This window comes from Lissotriton helveticus, chromosome 7, assembly GCF_964261635.1.
Source record: "Lissotriton helveticus chromosome 7, aLisHel1.1, whole genome shotgun sequence".
Taxonomy (NCBI): Eukaryota; Metazoa; Chordata; class Amphibia; order Caudata; family Salamandridae; genus Lissotriton; species Lissotriton helveticus.
Genome location: NC_136068.1, coordinates 1,265,820,386 through 1,265,839,531, shown reverse-complemented (window position 1 = coordinate 1,265,839,531; position 19,146 = coordinate 1,265,820,386). Strand labels below are relative to the sequence as shown.

General features: G+C 49.5%; 2 protein-coding genes across 2 annotated transcripts in view; one reads left to right on the top strand and one right to left on the bottom strand.

Annotated features, from left to right (window-relative positions):
* NHERF1 (NHERF family PDZ scaffold protein 1) overlaps positions 1–18,388 on the bottom strand; it is a 193,109-nt gene extending 174,721 nt beyond the window's left edge. Inside the window, exon 1 of the mRNA XM_078654472.1 lies at positions 16,949–18,388. Coding sequence (XP_078510598.1) covers positions 16,949–17,362 — 414 coding nt within the window. The 5' untranslated portion in view covers positions 17,363–18,388. The remainder of the gene's footprint in view (positions 1–16,948) is intronic.
* Positions 187–6,038, top strand: LOC144770164 (uncharacterized). Its single transcript, XM_078654471.1, has 2 exons — positions 187–1,708; positions 1,912–6,038. Exon 2 carries the CDS (start codon positions 3,589–3,591, stop codon positions 5,863–5,865), a length of 2,277 nt encoding a protein of 758 aa, XP_078510597.1. The 5' UTR covers positions 187–1,708; positions 1,912–3,588; the 3' UTR covers positions 5,866–6,038.
* Positions 18,389–19,146: the final 758 nt, after the last annotated feature.

Sequence of the window (19,146 nt, the reverse complement as noted above, 5' to 3'; positions counted from 1 at the left end):
TTTAGTCGAAACCTTGTGTGATCACTTTTATTCTGGCACTTTGACCGAACTGCGGTTAGGGCATTATCAGGACTGGGAACGACATACATCCTGAAGAAGACCGGGGTGACCTCTTGAGCCGCAGTAAGTCGGTCGAAACATGTTGGCACAAGCAGTACCAGAAGGGGTGTTTCGAGAACCTAAATCTTTTTTTTTTTTGTTTGTTTTTTTTGCAGAGTTTTATATAGCGCGAACTAGAACCGAACCGAATCAGTTATCAGAGCGCTTTACATAGCACTAGTTATGTTACACGAGGACACACTTTCATTTTAGGCACGGGGAGATTAAGTGATTTGCCCAGAATCACAGGGGGGTTTTTGGCGTCGTTACCGAGACTAGAACCCAGATCCCCAGGTCCGAGGTCGAGCGCATTAGCCGTTAGGCCAATCCCTCTCCCCAAGGGGTTGGCCTTCTCTTCCAAACACTACCCATCCTATTTTTCTTTTAATCCTGGTTGTGGAACCCGCTAATAAAGGTTCATTTGGTATCCTCAAACCAGTTGTAAAGCACTTCCCTATTAACTGCACTTTGTCGCATCACTAGTCCTAGTCACAGGGTGACACTGTAGGAAGGTGGCTACCTGACTATGGTTACCCCAGATTTTTTGCCTTGTGTTTAGCTGGTTTTTTGACTTAGTTGGCCTGGTTCCCTGCTAATCAGGGCCCCAGGCTATCTGCTCTCTCTGTAAAATGGATTCCATGTACCCTAGGTACATACCACAATTGGAAATGGACTCCTTGTCAGCCCCTGTACCATGCACTATAGGTGCTCAGGGCATAGGTGCCACCAAGGCCTACCAGGGGCTGCAGCATATCTTTTGCCACTCCTGGCTGGTTCTTAAATTGACACAACTGGCTGATCTCTCAGCTGGGGCAAGATGGTGTAATCACCTCTTGCTTAGATATAGTATACCTATATCTAAACCTATATCTGGACACATATAAACCTGTGAGTCACTCCTATGGAAGGCCTTATCAATTCTGGAGGCAGAGTGCGTGGTTTAATGTGAGATGGAGCTCTAGCATGAGCTGAGCCTGTCTGCAGCCGTCGGGAACAAATCCCTAAGCTGTTCCAGGATAATGCCATACCATATACTATTAAGTGCATTATAATCCTCGCGGTTATATAGCAACTTTGGTTTGGCTTTATCAAAACATGTCGTGTAATGTGTCATACGATTTGGAATACTATCCCCTCGCCAATTCTGGCGACGGGGATAGCATTCCACCCCTCTAGAGGGGTAAGACATGTTACTTTGCTGAAATGCGGTTAATTTCTAAAAGGGCCTCAGATCCACAAAATGGATGCTTCTGCCACAGACACAAGTCTGACCCCCTGAAGCTGACCGAAATTCAGCCAAAGGGGCCTGGACAAAGGGTTTCCTGTCGCAGGGAGGTGTCACACCCCCCCAGACAGGAGATAGTGGATTGTAGCAGGGAGGTTTGAAAGAAACCAGACACTGCATGGGGAGCACAAGGCTGCCCCTTGCATAATCCGGTCAAACCGGTTCTGGGGCACACCAGCCCCAGTCCCAGCGCGGCCTGAATCAAAGGAAAGGGGTGTATCCACCCCCTTCCTGGGTCCCACCCATAGGAGGGGACCTAGCAGGTAATCCAGCCCCCCAGATTCGAATAAGAGTGGGAGCAGTGCCAATGCGCTTCAGATTATCCTGATGAAACATAAGAAACGAAACTCTGGACCCTTCCACATCCTACTCAACGTAGAAGACTGAAGAATCTCCCTTGTGGTCAAGGAGTGACCACCCTGTGCAAACAGGCACCATCCAGCCCTCGACGTCTGCTTTGTTGCAGTTCCCGCCGGAACTCGAGCGACAGAGATCGACGAGATCAAGCTTGCCTGCTTTCTAACAGCCCGATCCACAGTCCCTGCAGAGCTGAGACCCATGGAGGCGACCGGAAGCGCGGGGCACGCCATCTTGAAAAGACCACGAGACGCTGACCGTGCAGCCCACGAGTGACCCTCGAAGCTGTACACCGGGGTTTGAGAAGCCCCAACCCTGAGCCACTCTTGCACCGAAGTTCAGCCCTCCACACTCGACGAGTGCTGCGTGGGGCCCTTCTGCTTCTTTTGGCTCAACGTGTTGGCCCGGTCACTTGCCAGCTGGCTTGTGGCCCCTGTGCCGACGAAAACCGAAATACAACTTGTGATTCTGGTTGCTCCAGATTTGCACCCACTCCCCTGAAAAGGAGTACCCACTCTGACCCTCCTGGCCCGAGTGAGAAGCAATCTTCCAGTTCCGCGTGGATTGCTTTTGCCAAGTGTTGTTTGCTCCAATCTTGAAGCCGACAGCGCCGACGGCGAGAGCCTTCGTGGGACAGATCGTGACCCGCTCCTGCACTTCGTAGATGCCCCAGAGCCCACGTGACAGCGGAGAGAAGCTCCTCGACAACCACCTGATTGCGCCCGACATTGCCTGGTTCCATCCTGGTTCCACCCTGGTCACTGCTGAGTGACCCAGACTCTGTCCCCTCTGCTTTCAGGTACTTTTCGACTTCGATCCACCCTTGGATCCCACCGGACACTTCTCCTTCACAGCGCCTGCAGCATCTTCAGCTTCAAGCACCAAGAACCAGCGTGACGAAACCCGACACTACTTCAACCCTGTGCACCCGCTTCCTGTGGGTGAGGTAACATTGCAACGCCGGTGTTCCCACACAGGTACACACCCCTAGGGTCTGTGTCTTAAGTTTTGTCTTTCTAGGTTCAGCGGAAGTGTCCTAAAACTCTATTTGCTTAACTTTTACGCACCATTGACTTGCATTGGTGCATGCGTGTGCTTTCAGCACTGCACCCGAATCCCGCGGGCTTTTCCCGACTTCAGTATTGCTTGTCCCGACTGCTCCCAGTGATTCCCTAGGCCCTAGGCCTAACCACTGTTCGATTGGTATCTCTTATACCACTTTCTTAGTATATGGTCTGAGTGGCCCCTCGCCCTCATCCATAATTGTGCAACTTTGTATGTTATACTGTGCTTTTGATTTAACGCTTGTGCCCCTTTGTTCATAAAGAATACTGGGGATTATTTTAAGTAATAAATACATATATTTTTATAATATATACTTGTGTGGTGTCCTTTCATTTGATATTACAGGACTGTGATTGGTAAAACAGCTCGCTTAACACGACCTCTTGAGTTAAGCCTTAAAGGCTGCTTAGTCTATGCTACCATTAAGATAGCTCGTCTACAAGGTTGACTTACAACCAGACACCATAAGGGAAAGCTTGGACTGATACAAGGTGGTTCCAGAATTGGAAACATCATATATCAGGCCAACTTCTCACATTGGTGCGCAGCGGTGCGGATTTGAGCTTGCTGTTGTTTTACCATTGCAATCTTTTTATCAAATTGAAAGATCACATCAAGTACCTTAGGTACATATAAATCAAAAGCTTAGCATATTAAGTTCTACTGAACTTAGTAGTTGTAGATTAAAGGGATTAGCACACCCTGACTACAACTCACTAGCAAGGTACAGTAGGAAAACACTTAGTGTAGGTAAGTGCACCACTTACACCTCACTAGCAGTCATGTCTGGCACAGGTGATACTCCAAGCTCTCTGCCTGCGACAGTTGACCTTACCCAGGCAACTTCCAGCTATGACAAACTTAGCCACAAAGACTTGTGTGCCTTGTGCATATCAAGAGGGCTAAAAAGGGGCAGAGGTCCCACCATTCCAACCCTGATAGCCATTCTAGAACAGGATGACTTAGCTAAGGCGAGTGCAGCTCCCCTAGATTCAGGAGATGGAGTGAACCCCCCTGTAACTGATACCACTCCAGAGGAAGAAGAAGAGGAGGAAGAGGAGGAGGAGGAGGACTCAGATGTAGAGGACCCTGAAAATCAGGATCAGAGGGGTAACCAGGTTATGGTTGCCAGGCTTAACCAGGCCAACTTAAACCTACTTGGGAATGGAGAGGGCCAGCACCTCCCCAGATCCCAAAATATCATTCTCCCAGGCAACAGAAGGGTGAGATCTCCATCAGGGGACTCTCATATTTCTAGTGCCTCAAGAGAATCTCAGAGAGGGATGACTTCCTCTCATAAGATAGAGCATAGGGCCAGGATGAGGGCTGTCAAACTCCAGATAGAGAGGGAGGAGGTAGCCCTGGCTCAAGCTAGACTTGCTTTGGCAAGAGAACAGAAAATGTGTGGCTTAGATGCCACTGGTGGCAGCAATATTCCTAGAGAGAAACCCGGGTCCTATGATAGTAGAAACCTGACAAAGATTGTGCCCCCCTACAAGGAAGGGGATGACATCCACAAGTGGATAACTGCTCTTGAGAGAGCCTGCATGGTACAGCAGGTTCCTGAGGAACAGTGGGCTGCAATCTTATGGTACTCCTTTTCTGAGAAAGGGAGAGATAAGCTCCTCACTGTCAGACATGAGGATGCAAACAATTACAAAGTCCTGAAGAATGTTCTGATAGATGGGTTTGGCTTAACCACTGAACAATACAGGTTAAGGTTTAGAGACACCCAGAAGACACAGACTCAGGACTGGGCTGATTTTGTAGATTGTGCTACTAAGGCTCTGGAGGGTTGGCTACATGGCAGCAAGGTACATGACTTCACAGGATTGTATAATTTGATTATGAGGGAGCAGATCCTAAGTAATTGTCAGAACCAGCTCTTACACCAGCACCTGGTGGACTCACATTTGACCTCTCCCCAAGAATTGGGAAAGAGGGCAGATAAATGGGTCAGAACCAGGATTAGGCCTAAGAATCAGGACAGTAACCAGAAGAAGGTGTCTACCAAGCCTCAAGAAAAGGGTGGGGATAAAAGTAAGGAAAGGACTTCCCCAGGGCCCCAAAACTCCAAGAATGGGGGTGGGTCCCAAGACACTTCCTCAACTGAGAAAAAGCCTTATTGTTATGCCTGTAAACAGGTTGGGCATTACAAAACAGACAACTGTTGTCCCAAGAATAGCAATAAAGAAAATATACCTCCAAAACCAGTTCCAACACCTCCTGTTACTGTCAGCAGTAATCCCCCAGGAAGTGGGAGCACACCCAGGAATCTGAGTGGGTTTACTTTTGGAGCCCAGGTGGACCCTGGCCTATCCAGGTCCCCATCCCCAAATAATCTTGTTTATGAGACTGGCATGGGGTTTGCCAACTTCTCTGATTGCCCAAATACCTTGAGCAAATATAGACAAGAACCCATCATCAATGGTTTGAAAGTTGAAGCCTTTAGAGACACAGGGGCTAGCATCACCATGGTGGCTGACTGCATAGTCCCCTCTAAGCAACTTTTACCAGGTGCCACATACCAGGTAACAAACATTGATGGAATCCACACAAATCATCCCATGGCAGTAGTAAGTCTCAGCTGGGGAGGTGTCACTGGCCCAAAGAGAGTGGCAGTGTCATCAAACTTGCCTGTGGACTGTCTACTGGGTAATGATTTAGAAATCTCAGCCTGGGCTGAGGTTGAACAGGAAACCCATTCTAGAATGGTAAATTCCAATGGAAAGGTTAGTGGGGCTGTGATGGCTACAGCCCCAATTCAAGATGTCCTCCCTGAAAAGGTTGGTAGGGCTGAGCAACTCTCTGCCCCATCTTTAGCAAAAGCTCTTCCTAAACAGAATAGCAAAGCTGTTATGATAACAGCAGAAACCCAAACTGAGTCCCCTCCTGAAAAGGTTGGTGGGGCTGTGATGGCCACAGCCCAAACTCAAACTGATATGTGTGTTGTGAAACCTGAAATGATGGATAACTTCACACAAACAGAGCACAGAGGAGGACGAGAAATCTCCCCCTCACCAGACTTTAGGAAAGGATCAGCCTCCTCAGGGAACTGATCTTACCCCTGATGAAGGAACTGCCCCAGAGGGGGTTAGGCCTAGCCTGACAGAGCCTCTGATGTCAGTGGACCCTTCTCAGGTGGGACCCAGTCTGGAGCAGGTAACCTGCCCCTCTCTATCTTGCCTTAGTCAGCCCAGGGCTGCAGAGGACAAGAAAGACAGTGAGACCCAGAGGGCCTCCTGTCAAATAAAGCACCCCCATCAAAAGATAAGGGGCACCAAAACTAGTAGCCCTAGTAAGGTGAAAACTTTAAAAACTCCTGAGGGAGCGCCCTTAAAAATAGTTAGGGACCTCCCACAGATGGATTCTGTTGGGCACAGCCAAACCTGGGACCCAAAGGGCCCAAACCTGAACGGTCCCTCCAGCAAGCCAAACAGAGGGACCCAGCCTCCAGCTTTAGGTAGCCAGAGGCTGACCCTGAGAGCACAGTGCAACTCAGTTGAAGAAAGAAAGGCACACATGGTGGAAGATAATTGGAGGAAGCTGAGCCCTAAATTAGTGGAGCCTCACTTCAATACTCCATATCCAAACCAGCCTTTGACTTTGCATAAACACACCCAAGGTAGTGATTCCCTATGGTGGAGACCCTCTAATACCCCACGGGTGAGGGACTGCTTAGTGGACCATGAGACAGGGGGTACCCATGCTAGTGCAAGTACTTCCTTATATGGCCACTCAGGCAATATAGGCTTACCTGGCCAAGGATAGCCTTATCTCCTTTCGTTTGGGGGGGGGTTATATAGGAAGGTGGCTACCTGACTATAGTTACCCCAGATTTGTTGCCTTGTGTTTAGCTGGTTTTTTTACTTAGTTGGCCTGGTTCCCTGCTAATCAGGGCCCCAGGCTATCTGCTCTCTCTGTAAAATGGATTCCATGTACCCTAGGTACATACCACAATTGGAAATGGACTCCTTGTCAGCACCTGTACCATGCACTATAGGTGCTCAGGGCATAGGTGCCACCAAGGCCTACCAGGGGCTGCAGCATATCTTTTGCCACCCCTGGCTGGTTCTTAAATTAACACAACTGGCTGATCACTCATCTGGGGCAAGATGGTGTAATCACCTCTTGCTTAGATATAGTATACCTATATCTAAACCTATATCTGGACACATATAAACCTGTGAGTCACTCCTATGGAAGGCCTTATCAATTCTGGAGGCAGAGTGCGTGGTTTAATGTGAGATGGAGCTCTAGCATGAGCTGAGCCTGTCTGCAGCCGTCGGGAACAAATCCCTAAGCTGTTTCAGGATAATGCCAAACCATATACTATTAAGTGCATTATAATCCTCGCGGTTATATAGCAACTTTGGTTTGGCTTTATCAACACATGTCGTGTAAGGTGTCATACGATTTGGAATACTATCCCCTCGCCAGTTCTGGTGACGGGGATAGCATTCCACCCCTCTAGAGGGGTAAGACATGTTACTTTGCTGAAATGCGGTTAATTTCTAAAAGGGCCTCAGATCCACAAAATGGATGCTTCTGCCACAGACACAAGTCTGACCCCCTGAAGCTGACCGAAATTCAGCCAAAGGGGCCTGGACAAAGGGTTTCCTGTCGCAGGGAGGTGTCACACCCCCCCAGACAGGAGATAGTGGATTGTAGCAGGGAGGTTTGAAAGAAACCAGACACTGCATGGGGAGCACAAGGCTGCCCCTTGCATAATCCGGTCAAACCGGTTCTGGGGCACACCAGCCCCAGTCCCAGCGCGGCCTGAATCAAAGGAAAGGGGTGTATCCACCCCCTTCCTGGGTCCCACCCATAGGAGGGGACCTAGCAGGTAATCCAGCCCCCCAGATTCGAATAAGAGTGGGAGCAGTGCCAATGCGCTTCAGATTATCCTGATGAAACATAAGAAACGAAACTCTGGACCCTTCCACATCCTACTCAACGTAGAAGACTGAAGAATCTCCCTTGTGGTCAAGGAGTGACCACCCTGTGCAAACAGGCACCATCCAGCCCTCGACGTCTGCTTTGTTGCAGTTCCCGCCGGAACTCGAGCGACAGAGATCGACGAGATCAAGCTTGCCTGCTTTCTAACAGCCCGATCCACAGTCCCTGCAGAGCTGAGACCCATGGAGGCGACCGGAAGCGCGGGGCACGCCATCTTGAAAAGACCACGAGACGCTGACCGTGCAGCCCACGAGTGACCCTCGAAGCTGTACACCGGGGTTTGAGAAGCCCCAACCCTGAGCCACTCTTGCACCGAAGTTCAGCCCTCCACACTCGACGAGTGCTGCGTGGGGCCCTTCTGCTTCTTTTGGCTCAACGTGTTGGCCCGGTCACTTGCCAGCTGGCTTGTGGCCCCTGTGCCGACGAAAACCGAAATACAACTTGTGATTCTGGTTGCTCCAGATTTGCACCCACTCCCCTGAAAAGGAGTACCCACTCTGACCCTCCTGGCCCGAGTGAGAAGCAATCTTCCAGTTCCGCGTGGATTGCTTTTGCCAAGTGTTGTTTGCTCCAATCTTGAAGCCGACAGCGCCGACGGCGAGAGCCTTCGTGGGACAGATCGTGACCCGCTCCTGCACTTCGTAGATGCCCCAGAGCCCACGTGACAGCGGAGAGAAGCTCCTCGACAACCACCTGATTGCGCCCGACATTGCCTGGTTCCATCCTGGTTCCACCCTGGTCACTGCTGAGTGACCCAGACTCTGTCCCCTCTGCTTTCAGGTACTTTTCGACTTCGATCCACCCTTGGATCCCACCGGACACTTCTCCTTCACAGCGCCTGCAGCATCTTCAGCTTCAAGCACCAAGAACCAGCGTGACGAAACCCGACACTACTTCAACCCTGTGCACCCGCTTCCTGTGGGTGAGGTAACATTGCAACGCCGGTGTTCCCACACAGGTACACACCCCTAGGGTCTGTGTCTTAAGTTTTGTCTTTCTAGGTTCAGCGGAAGTGTCCTAAAACTCTATTTGCTTAACTTTTACGCACCATTGACTTGCATTGGTGCATGCGTGTGCTTTCAGCACTGCACCCGAATCCCGCGGGCTTTTCCCGACTTCAGTATTGCTTGTCCCGACTGCTCCCAGTGATTCCCTAGGCCCTAGGCCTAACCACTGTTCGATTGGTATCTCTTATACCACTTTCTTAGTATATGGTCTGAGTGGCCCCTCGCCCTCATCCATAATTGTGCAACTTTGTATGTTATACTGTGCTTTTGATTTAACGCTTGTGCCCCTTTGTTCATAAAGAATACTGGGGATTATTTTAAGTAATAAATACATATATTTTTATAATATATACTTGTGTGGTGTCCTTTCATTTGATATTACAGGACTGTGATTGGTAAAACAGCTCGCTTAACACGACCTCTTGAGTTAAGCCTTAAAGGCTGCTTAGTCTATGCTACCATTAAGATAGCTCGTCTACAAGGTTGACTTACAACCAGACACCATAAGGGAAAGCTTGGACTGATACAAGGTGGTTCCAGAATTGGAAACATCATATATCAGGCCAACTTCTCACATTGGTGCGCAGCGGTGCGGATTTGAGCTTGCTGTTGTTTTACCATTGCAATCTTTTTATCAAATTGAAAGATCACATCAAGTACCTTAGGTACATATAAATCAAAAGCTTAGCATATTAAGTTCTACTGAACTTAGTAGTTGTAGATTAAAGGGATTAGCACACCCTGACTACAACTCACTAGCAAGGTACAGTAGGAAAACACTTAGTGTAGGTAAGTGCACCACTTACACCTCACTAGCAGTCATGTCTGGCACAGGTGATACTCCAAGCTCTCTGCCTGCGACAGTTGACCTTACCCAGGCAACTTCCAGCTATGACAAACTTAGCCACAAAGACTTGTGTGCCTTGTGCATATCAAGAGGGCTAAAAAGGGGCAGAGGTCCCACCATTCCAACCCTGATAGCCATTCTAGAACAGGATGACTTAGCTAAGGCGAGTGCAGCTCCCCTAGATTCAGGAGATGGAGTGAACCCCCCTGTAACTGATACCACTCCAGAGGAAGAAGAAGAGGAGGAAGAGGAGGAGGAGGAGGACTCAGATGTAGAGGACCCTGAAAATCAGGATCAGAGGGGTAACCAGGTTATGGTTGCCAGGCTTAACCAGGCCAACTTAAACCTACTTGGGAATGGAGAGGGCCAGCACCTCCCCAGATCCCAAAATATCATTCTCCCAGGCAACAGAAGGGTGAGATCTCCATCAGGGGACTCTCATATTTCTAGTGCCTCAAGAGAATCTCAGAGAGGGATGACTTCCTCTCATAAGATAGAGCATAGGGCCAGGATGAGGGCTGTCAAACTCCAGATAGAGAGGGAGGAGGTAGCCCTGGCTCAAGCTAGACTTGCTTTGGCAAGAGAACAGAAAATGTGTGGCTTAGATGCCACTGGTGGCAGCAATATTCCTAGAGAGAAACCCGGGTCCTATGATAGTAGAAACCTGACAAAGATTGTGCCCCCCTACAAGGAAGGGGATGACATCCACAAGTGGATAACTGCTCTTGAGAGAGCCTGCATGGTACAGCAGGTTCCTGAGGAACAGTGGGCTGCAATCTTATGGTACTCCTTTTCTGAGAAAGGGAGAGATAAGCTCCTCACTGTCAGACATGAGGATGCAAACAATTACAAAGTCCTGAAGAATGTTCTGATAGATGGGTTTGGCTTAACCACTGAACAATACAGGTTAAGGTTTAGAGACACCCAGAAGACACAGACTCAGGACTGGGCTGATTTTGTAGATTGTGCTACTAAGGCTCTGGAGGGTTGGCTACATGGCAGCAAGGTACATGACTTCACAGGATTGTATAATTTGATTATGAGGGAGCAGATCCTAAGTAATTGTCAGAACCAGCTCTTACACCAGCACCTGGTGGACTCACATTTGACCTCTCCCCAAGAATTGGGAAAGAGGGCAGATAAATGGGTCAGAACCAGGATTAGGCCTAAGAATCAGGACAGTAACCAGAAGAAGGTGTCTACCAAGCCTCAAGAAAAGGGTGGGGATAAAAGTAAGGAAAGGACTTCCCCAGGGCCCCAAAACTCCAAGAATGGGGGTGGGTCCCAAGACACTTCCTCAACTGAGAAAAAGCCTTATTGTTATGCCTGTAAACAGGTTGGGCATTACAAAACAGACAACTGTTGTCCCAAGAATAGCAATAAAGAAAATATACCTCCAAAACCAGTTCCAACACCTCCTGTTACTGTCAGCAGTAATCCCCCAGGAAGTGGGAGCACACCCAGGAATCTGAGTGGGTTTACTTTTGGAGCCCAGGTGGACCCTGGCCTATCCAGGTCCCCATCCCCAAATAATCTTGTTTATGAGACTGGCATGGGGTTTGCCAACTTCTCTGATTGCCCAAATACCTTGAGCAAATATAGACAAGAACCCATCATCAATGGTTTGAAAGTTGAAGCCTTTAGAGACACAGGGGCTAGCATCACCATGGTGGCTGACTGCATAGTCCCCTCTAAGCAACTTTTACCAGGTGCCACATACCAGGTAACAAACATTGATGGAATCCACACAAATCATCCCATGGCAGTAGTAAGTCTCAGCTGGGGAGGTGTCACTGGCCCAAAGAGAGTGGCAGTGTCATCAAACTTGCCTGTGGACTGTCTACTGGGTAATGATTTAGAAATCTCAGCCTGGGCTGAGGTTGAACAGGAAACCCATTCTAGAATGGTAAATTCCAATGGAAAGGTTAGTGGGGCTGTGATGGCTACAGCCCCAATTCAAGATGTCCTCCCTGAAAAGGTTGGTAGGGCTGAGCAACTCTCTGCCCCATCTTTAGCAAAAGCTCTTCCTAAACAGAATAGCAAAGCTGTTATGATAACAGCAGAAACCCAAACTGAGTCCCCTCCTGAAAAGGTTGGTGGGGCTGTGATGGCCACAGCCCAAACTCAAACTGATATGTGTGTTGTGAAACCTGAAATGATGGATAACTTCACACAAACAGAGCACAGAGGAGGACGAGAAATCTCCCCCTCACCAGACTTTAGGAAAGGATCAGCCTCCTCAGGGAACTGATCTTACCCCTGATGAAGGAACTGCCCCAGAGGGGGTTAGGCCTAGCCTGACAGAGCCTCTGATGTCAGTGGACCCTTCTCAGGTGGGACCCAGTCTGGAGCAGGTAACCTGCCCCTCTCTATCTTGCCTTAGTCAGCCCAGGGCTGCAGAGGACAAGAAAGACAGTGAGACCCAGAGGGCCTCCTGTCAAATAAAGCACCCCCATCAAAAGATAAGGGGCACCAAAACTAGTAGCCCTAGTAAGGTGAAAACTTTAAAAACTCCTGAGGGAGCGCCCTTAAAAATAGTTAGGGACCTCCCACAGATGGATTCTGTTGGGCACAGCCAAACCTGGGACCCAAAGGGCCCAAACCTGAACGGTCCCTCCAGCAAGCCAAACAGAGGGACCCAGCCTCCAGCTTTAGGTAGCCAGAGGCTGACCCTGAGAGCACAGTGCAACTCAGTTGAAGAAAGAAAGGCACACATGGTGGAAGATAATTGGAGGAAGCTGAGCCCTAAATTAGTGGAGCCTCACTTCAATACTCCATATCCAAACCAGCCTTTGACTTTGCATAAACACACCCAAGGTAGTGATTCCCTATGGTGGAGACCCTCTAATACCCCACGGGTGAGGGACTGCTTAGTGGACCATGAGACAGGGGGTACCCATGCTAGTGCAAGTACTTCCTTATATGGCCACTCAGGCAATATAGGCTTACCTGGCCAAGGATAGCCTTATCTCCTTTCGTTTGGGGGGGGGTTATATAGGAAGGTGGCTACCTGACTATAGTTACCCCAGATTTGTTGCCTTGTGTTTAGCTGGTTTTTTTACTTAGTTGGCCTGGTTCCCTGCTAATCAGGGCCCCAGGCTATCTGCTCTCTCTGTAAAATGGATTCCATGTACCCTAGGTACATACCACAATTGGAAATGGACTCCTTGTCAGCACCTGTACCATGCACTATAGGTGCTCAGGGCATAGGTGCCACCAAGGCCTACCAGGGGCTGCAGCATATCTTTTGCCACCCCTGGCTGGTTCTTAAATTAACACAACTGGCTGATCACTCATCTGGGGCAAGATGGTGTAATCACCTCTTGCTTAGATATAGTATACCTATATCTAAACCTATATCTGGACACATATAAACCTGTGAGTCACTCCTATGGAAGGCCTTATCAATTCTGGAGGCAGAGTGCGTGGTTTAATGTGAGATGGAGCTCTAGCATGAGCTGAGCCTGTCTGCAGCCGTCGGGAACAAATCCCTAAGCTGTTTCAGGATAATGCCAAACCATATACTATTAAGTGCATTATAATCCTCGCGGTTATATAGCAACTTTGGTTTGGCTTTATCAACACATGTCGTGTAAGGTGTCATACGATTTGGAATACTATCCCCTCGCCAGTTCTGGTGACGGGGATAGCATTCCACCCCTCTAGAGGGGTAAGACATGTTACTTTGCTGAAATGCGGTTAATTTCTAAAAGGGCCTCAGATCCACAAAATGGATGCTTCTGCCACAGACACAAGTCTGACCCCCTGAAGCTGACCGAAACTCAGCCAAAGGGGCCTGGACAAAGGGTTTCCTGTCGCAGGGAGGTGTCACACCCCCCCCAGACAGGAGATAGTGGATTGTAGCAGGGAGGTTTGAAAGAAACCAGACACTGCATGGGGAGCACAAGGCTGCCCCTTGCATAATCCGGTCAAACCGGTTCTGGGGCACACCAGCCCCAGTCCCAGCGCGGCCTGGATCAAAGGAAAGGGGTGTGTCCACCCCCTTCCTGGGTCCCACCCATAGGAGGGGACCCAGCAGGTAATCCAGCCCCCCAGATTCGAATAAGAGTGGGAGCAGTGCCAATGCGCTTCAGATTATCCTGATGAAACATAAGAAACGAAACTCTGGACCCTTCGACATCCTACTCAACGTAGAAGACTGAAGAATCTCCCTTGTGGTCAAGGAGTGACCACCCTGTGCAAACAGGCACCATCCAGCCCTCAACGTCTGCTTTGTTGCAGTTCCCGCCGGAACTCGAGCGACAGAGATCGACGAGATCAAGCTTGCCTGCCTTCTAACAGCCCGATCCACAGTCCCTGCAGAGCTGAGACCCGTGGAGGCGACCGGAAGCGTGGGGCACGCCATCTTGAAAAGACCACGAGACGCTGACCGTGCAGCCCACGAGTGACCCTCGAAGCTGTACACCGGGGTTTGAGAAGCCCCAACCCTGAGCCACTCTTGCACCGAAGTTCAGCCCTCCACACTCGACGAGTGCTGCGTGGGGCCCTTCTGCTTCTTTTGGCTCAACGCGTTGGCCCGGTCACTTGCCAGCTGGCTTGTGGCCCCTGTGCCGACGAAAATAGAAATACAACTTGTGATTCTGGTTGCTCCAGATTTGCACCCACTCCCCTGAAAAGGAGTACCCACTCTGACCCTCCTGGCCCGAGTGAGAAGCAATCTTCCAGTTCCGCGTGGATTGCTTTTGCCAAGTGTTGTTTGCTCCAATCTTGAAGCCGACAGCGCCGACGGTGAGAGCCTTCGTGGGACAGATCGTGACCCGCTCCTGGACTTCGTAGATGCCCCAGAGCCCACGTGACAGCAGAGAGAAGCTCCTCGACAACCACCTGATTGCGCCCGACATTGCCTGGTTCCATCCTGGTTCCACCCTGGTCACTGCTGAGTGACCCAGACTCTGTCCCCTCTGCTTTCAGGTACTTTTCGACTTCGATCCACCCTTGGATCCCACCGGACACTTCTCCTTCACAGCGCCTGCAGCATCTTCAGCTTCAAGCACCAAGAACCAGCGTGACGAAACCCGACACTACTTCGACCCTATGCACCCGCTTCCTGTGGGTGAGGTAACATTGCAACGCCCGTGTTCCCACACTGGTAAACACCTATAGGGTCTGTGTCTTAAGTTTTGTCTTTCTAGGTTCAGCAGAAGTGTCCTAAAACTCTATTTGCTTAACTTTTACGCACCATTGACTTGCATTGGTGCATGCGTGTGCTTTTAGCACTGCACCCGAATCCCGCGGGCTTTTCCCGACTTCAGCATTGCTTGTCCCGACTGCTCCCAGCGATTCCCTAGGCCCTAGGCCTAACCACTGTTCGATTGGTATCTCTTATACAACTTTCTTAGTATATGGTCTGAGTGGCCCCTCGCCCTCATCCATAATTGTGCAACTTTGTATGTTATACTGTGCTTTTGATTTAACGCTTGTGCCCCTTTGTTCATAAAGAATACTGGGGATTATTTTAAGTAATAAATACATATATTTTTATAATATATTCTTGTGTGGTGTCCTTTCATTTGATATTACAGGACTGTGATTGGTAAAACAGCTCGCTTAACACGACCTCTTGAGTTAAGCCTTTAAGGCTGCTTAGTCTATGCTACCATTAAGATAGCTTGTCTACAAGGTTGACTTACAACCAGACACCATAAGGGAAAGCTTGGACTGATACAAGGTGGTTCCAGAATTGGAAACATCATATATCAGCCAACTTCTCACAGACACTCACTGATCGCTCACTATATATATGTTGTGTTTGTTTTTGTATTGTGTCTTTTGGTCTTTTATGTTTACCTCCTCCCTTATGCTCTGCCCTGAGTGTGGCTACACCAGGGCGTTTTGTAAGCAGACCCGATGATGAAGCATGTCACACACTTCGGTGTGTGAGTGAGGGCAGTTTTCCAAAAAAGTTGTATTTTTTCTGTTTTGTGGTGTTATACGTGTATTTGAGTCTCTCCACCCCTTCTTGTGTGTATAACGTGACTTAGGGGGTTCGGGGTGGTAGAGTTGTAGATACGGTTGACCCTCTCCTATCATTTGTGGTTAGTAATGTGTTGTATCAGACAGCAAAGCTGAATTCTGACCTGTGACAGATTAGTGGCAGGCGGACACTGCCCTGTACATAGAAGCATACTCCGGCCTTCAACACAACACAGATCTTTATCTGCTAACTTGCAGCAATTACTCAAAACCTTCCAACATCAAACAAACTCAGTCATTCCTTGATAAAGGCAGGTAACGTTATCATAATGTAAAACCTATATTTATGTCATCTTGACTTTGCTGTCTCCTGTTTCTGTTGTCTGGTCTCCTGGCCTCCTAGATTTCTAAATTTCAGGCTCTTTTCTCTCAAGGTCCACCCTGCTCGATTTTGGTTCCCTGTGTACCCACCCCTTTTTTCTTTGTCAAGCTTCGCTCCACCCTAGGTTTCAATCCTCCCTCCCGTCATATATCTCTGTTCTCCAGTCTCCACCCCTCATTAGGTTTCCAACCTTTAGGCACTAAACTTCTTCTCCTTTTTTCTATTCTTTAGCTCCAGTCGAGATTTCTAGTGACCAGCAAAGGATGATAATAGTCTCCATGTTCCAGGCGCTGATCTTGCCCAGGGTCAGCCAATCTTCATGTCTATTCCTTGGACTCCAACCCTTATCATTCATCCTCATTCTGCTCCCTTTTCTAGGCTCCACCATCACAAATATATATGCTCCAGGCTCTACCTCTCTCACTCTTCTGTGCACTATGTAGAAGCTTGTCTGCTTTTATTATTACATCTCACGGTTTCAAATGTGTTACTCTGCCAGCCAGTGCATTGGTGCAGCCTAATCATTACCTGGTTTTATTCCTCTACACGAGGGTCTGACCAACTACCGGTGACTCTGTATTTATGCCCTTGTCCTGGCCTACTCCCAAAGTTTTAACCCACTTTCCTGTTTCTGTACCACTTTTCTAGATGCTTCCCTATCTCCACATAAACTAGTATCCTCTTACTGATTAGAGCCATTTTTCTTGGTTCTTCTCCCATTTTCTGACACTAGTTTAGCCCTTATTCCCTAGTTCTGCTCCCCCGAATTCTTGGTGGTCTACTCTAGAATCTGGGAACTCTCCCACATGTCTCTGGACTCACTCACAGATGCTGGCTCCTCTGTATATTGTCTTCCTATGGCATTGCCCCAGTTAACAATTCCTACCACAATTTTCCCACAAGTTCAACTCAAGAAATGGATTGCCCCAACTATCCGTACTAAGTTTGTTCCACCTTCCCCTCAACTTTTAATTCCCCTTCTCTCCTCCTTCGCTGTAGCCACATCCAATTACCTGTTCCTTCTTGCTTTGCTCGCTTGCCTGTCGTTCCTCCTTCTCCTCAGTATCTGCAGGCTTGGAGGCCTGCTCCCCTGGCAGCCCATGGACCAGGTTCTCACCGCATGGAAGCCCCAGGGTCTTCAGTCGCTCATCGGTGTCAGGGTCCACCACAAGTAGCCTCAGGGTGCCAGCTGCTGCCCGAATGCGCTCCACCACCTGCTGGTGACTCTCGGCCTCCACATTGTGGCCATTTACCTCTACCAGTCGGTCATTTGGGCGCAGGCCAGCTTGGCTTGCTGGAGAGCCAGTTTCCACCAGCCGAATAAACTGCCCCTGACGGTCTTTCTGCCCATGCAGGTGGAATCCATAGCCATCAGGGCCCTTCTCCAAGCAGCAGAGCCGGGGCAGCTGCTCCACCTGCCCTGCCATCACTCAGGATTGGTCGTTGCAAGGCCGGTCTTCTAGAAACTAATACTGGGCCAGGAGCAGGATGGTGATAGGTGCAATAAGGGAGCTATAGGGGTGAGAAGAGCAGGTGCTTTTCCAAGACACTGGAAGCAACCCCAGGAGACAAGTGGCAAGCAAAGAAATTAATGGGGCAATATTTGAACCTAATGGGGTAAACAAGTAAACAAGTTACAAAGACAGTGGGATTCCGGAGGGAAGATCAATAAAAAGGGGTTAAAGTGGCAATCTGACCAACTGGAAGTGAAGATCAATGTATTGGGCTGGATGGTCAACGATGCGGATTGAAGGGGGGCTGTCACAAACTCAAAGAAAAAAAAATGCGAGCTAGAAAGGCAATGAAATCGAAAGTGGACAATAAGGGAATGAGGTAAATGCCAAGAGTTGAGAGGCTATGGGAAAGAAGCGGTGTACGGCGACAGGGCGCCTCGGGCTCGCTCAGCGGCAGTCTGGAGTTCCGGAAACTTTCTCGGTGCCACTCTGCCGGGGATCCGGCGCTCTGGGAGCTCGCGCTGACGCCCTGCACAATCCCGGATCTCTCTAGGATCTCCCGCGAGCGTCCAGAGGAATCCCGGATCTGTTCTGCTCGGGCGTCAGCCGGACTCTGACCCGCTCCTAGTGTGAACGCCGGCTATTTAGAGGGGCGCGGCCTTGGAATCCAGACTGACCGATGAGACAGCGAATCAGAGGACGGAAGGCGGGTCCAGGGAAAAAAATATTCAAATCGGGTGAGACTATTCAAATGAGGCCGAGGCCACGCCCCTTCTGTCCTTGAGCTCATCTAAAGGCGCATCACGCACAGCGAAGGCCTCGGTGGATATGGGGAGGTGAAGAGGACCTGAGAGGCGCAGAGAGCAGAGGGCGGCGCCCAGTGGACCGAACGGGCTTCATCCCTCCCCACCCCCATCCCCCCCCCACCCCGTTCTGAGGCCGGGCAGCAGGCCAGCAGCTGTGCAGGTGTCTGTCCCAGGGAAAGCCGGGGCGAAGTACAGCTGGAGAGAAGAGAGCACGGGACAAACATGCTCTTTTCTGCGGCAGACACCTTCAGCTCAACTTGCTTCTGGGGTGTCCTCAAAGGAGGCGATAGGGGTCGCAGATGAATCACAACATCCAGGACAAAGACCTCACAGTGGGAGTTATACTTGTGTTTTACTGATCACCAATGTTTTGAAGAGAGACAATGCGTGCCCATTAACGCTGGTTAAGAGACTGTGGTGGAGAGTCTCAAACATTTTGCACTTGGTTAGCTTCACAAAAGTGATGGTAACTGGCACAAAATGTATTTTTCCTGATTCCCTCTCCAGTGCCAAACTTGCATTGTGCTGGAAAGTACCCAAAAGGTACGGGCGTTACTTATCGCTGGGGGATTACAGGGTTGGTAGATGGGCGTTCCCATGCAACCAAATTAACTCCACTGAAAACAGGCGTTAACCCCTTCGACGCTCATGACGAGCTGGGCTCGTCATGGCGTAGCCTCCTCGCACGCTCATGACGAGCCCAGCTCGTCACGTAAAGTGCGATTTTAAAAAACCCAGCGTACGGGCGGAATTCCGCCCGCACGCATGCGGTTAATAAGGAAAATGTTTTTGTTTCCGATTTGCATTTATGTTGTACTGTACGACACACATACAAAGTAGGAAAAGGTTTCAGGCTTGTCTAGCCAAAGTGTTTTGTACAGGAAGGGTACGCTCCATATACAAAGCCTAAGGTAGACTCAGACACGCACCCTAGCACTATATCGCTAAGGT

What these genes read in the sequence shown, in the direction of transcription:
- LOC144770164 (XM_078654471.1), top strand. Translation starts at nt 3,589, where the DNA reads ATGTCTGGCACAGGTGATACTCCAAGCTCTCTGCCTGCGACAGTTGAC.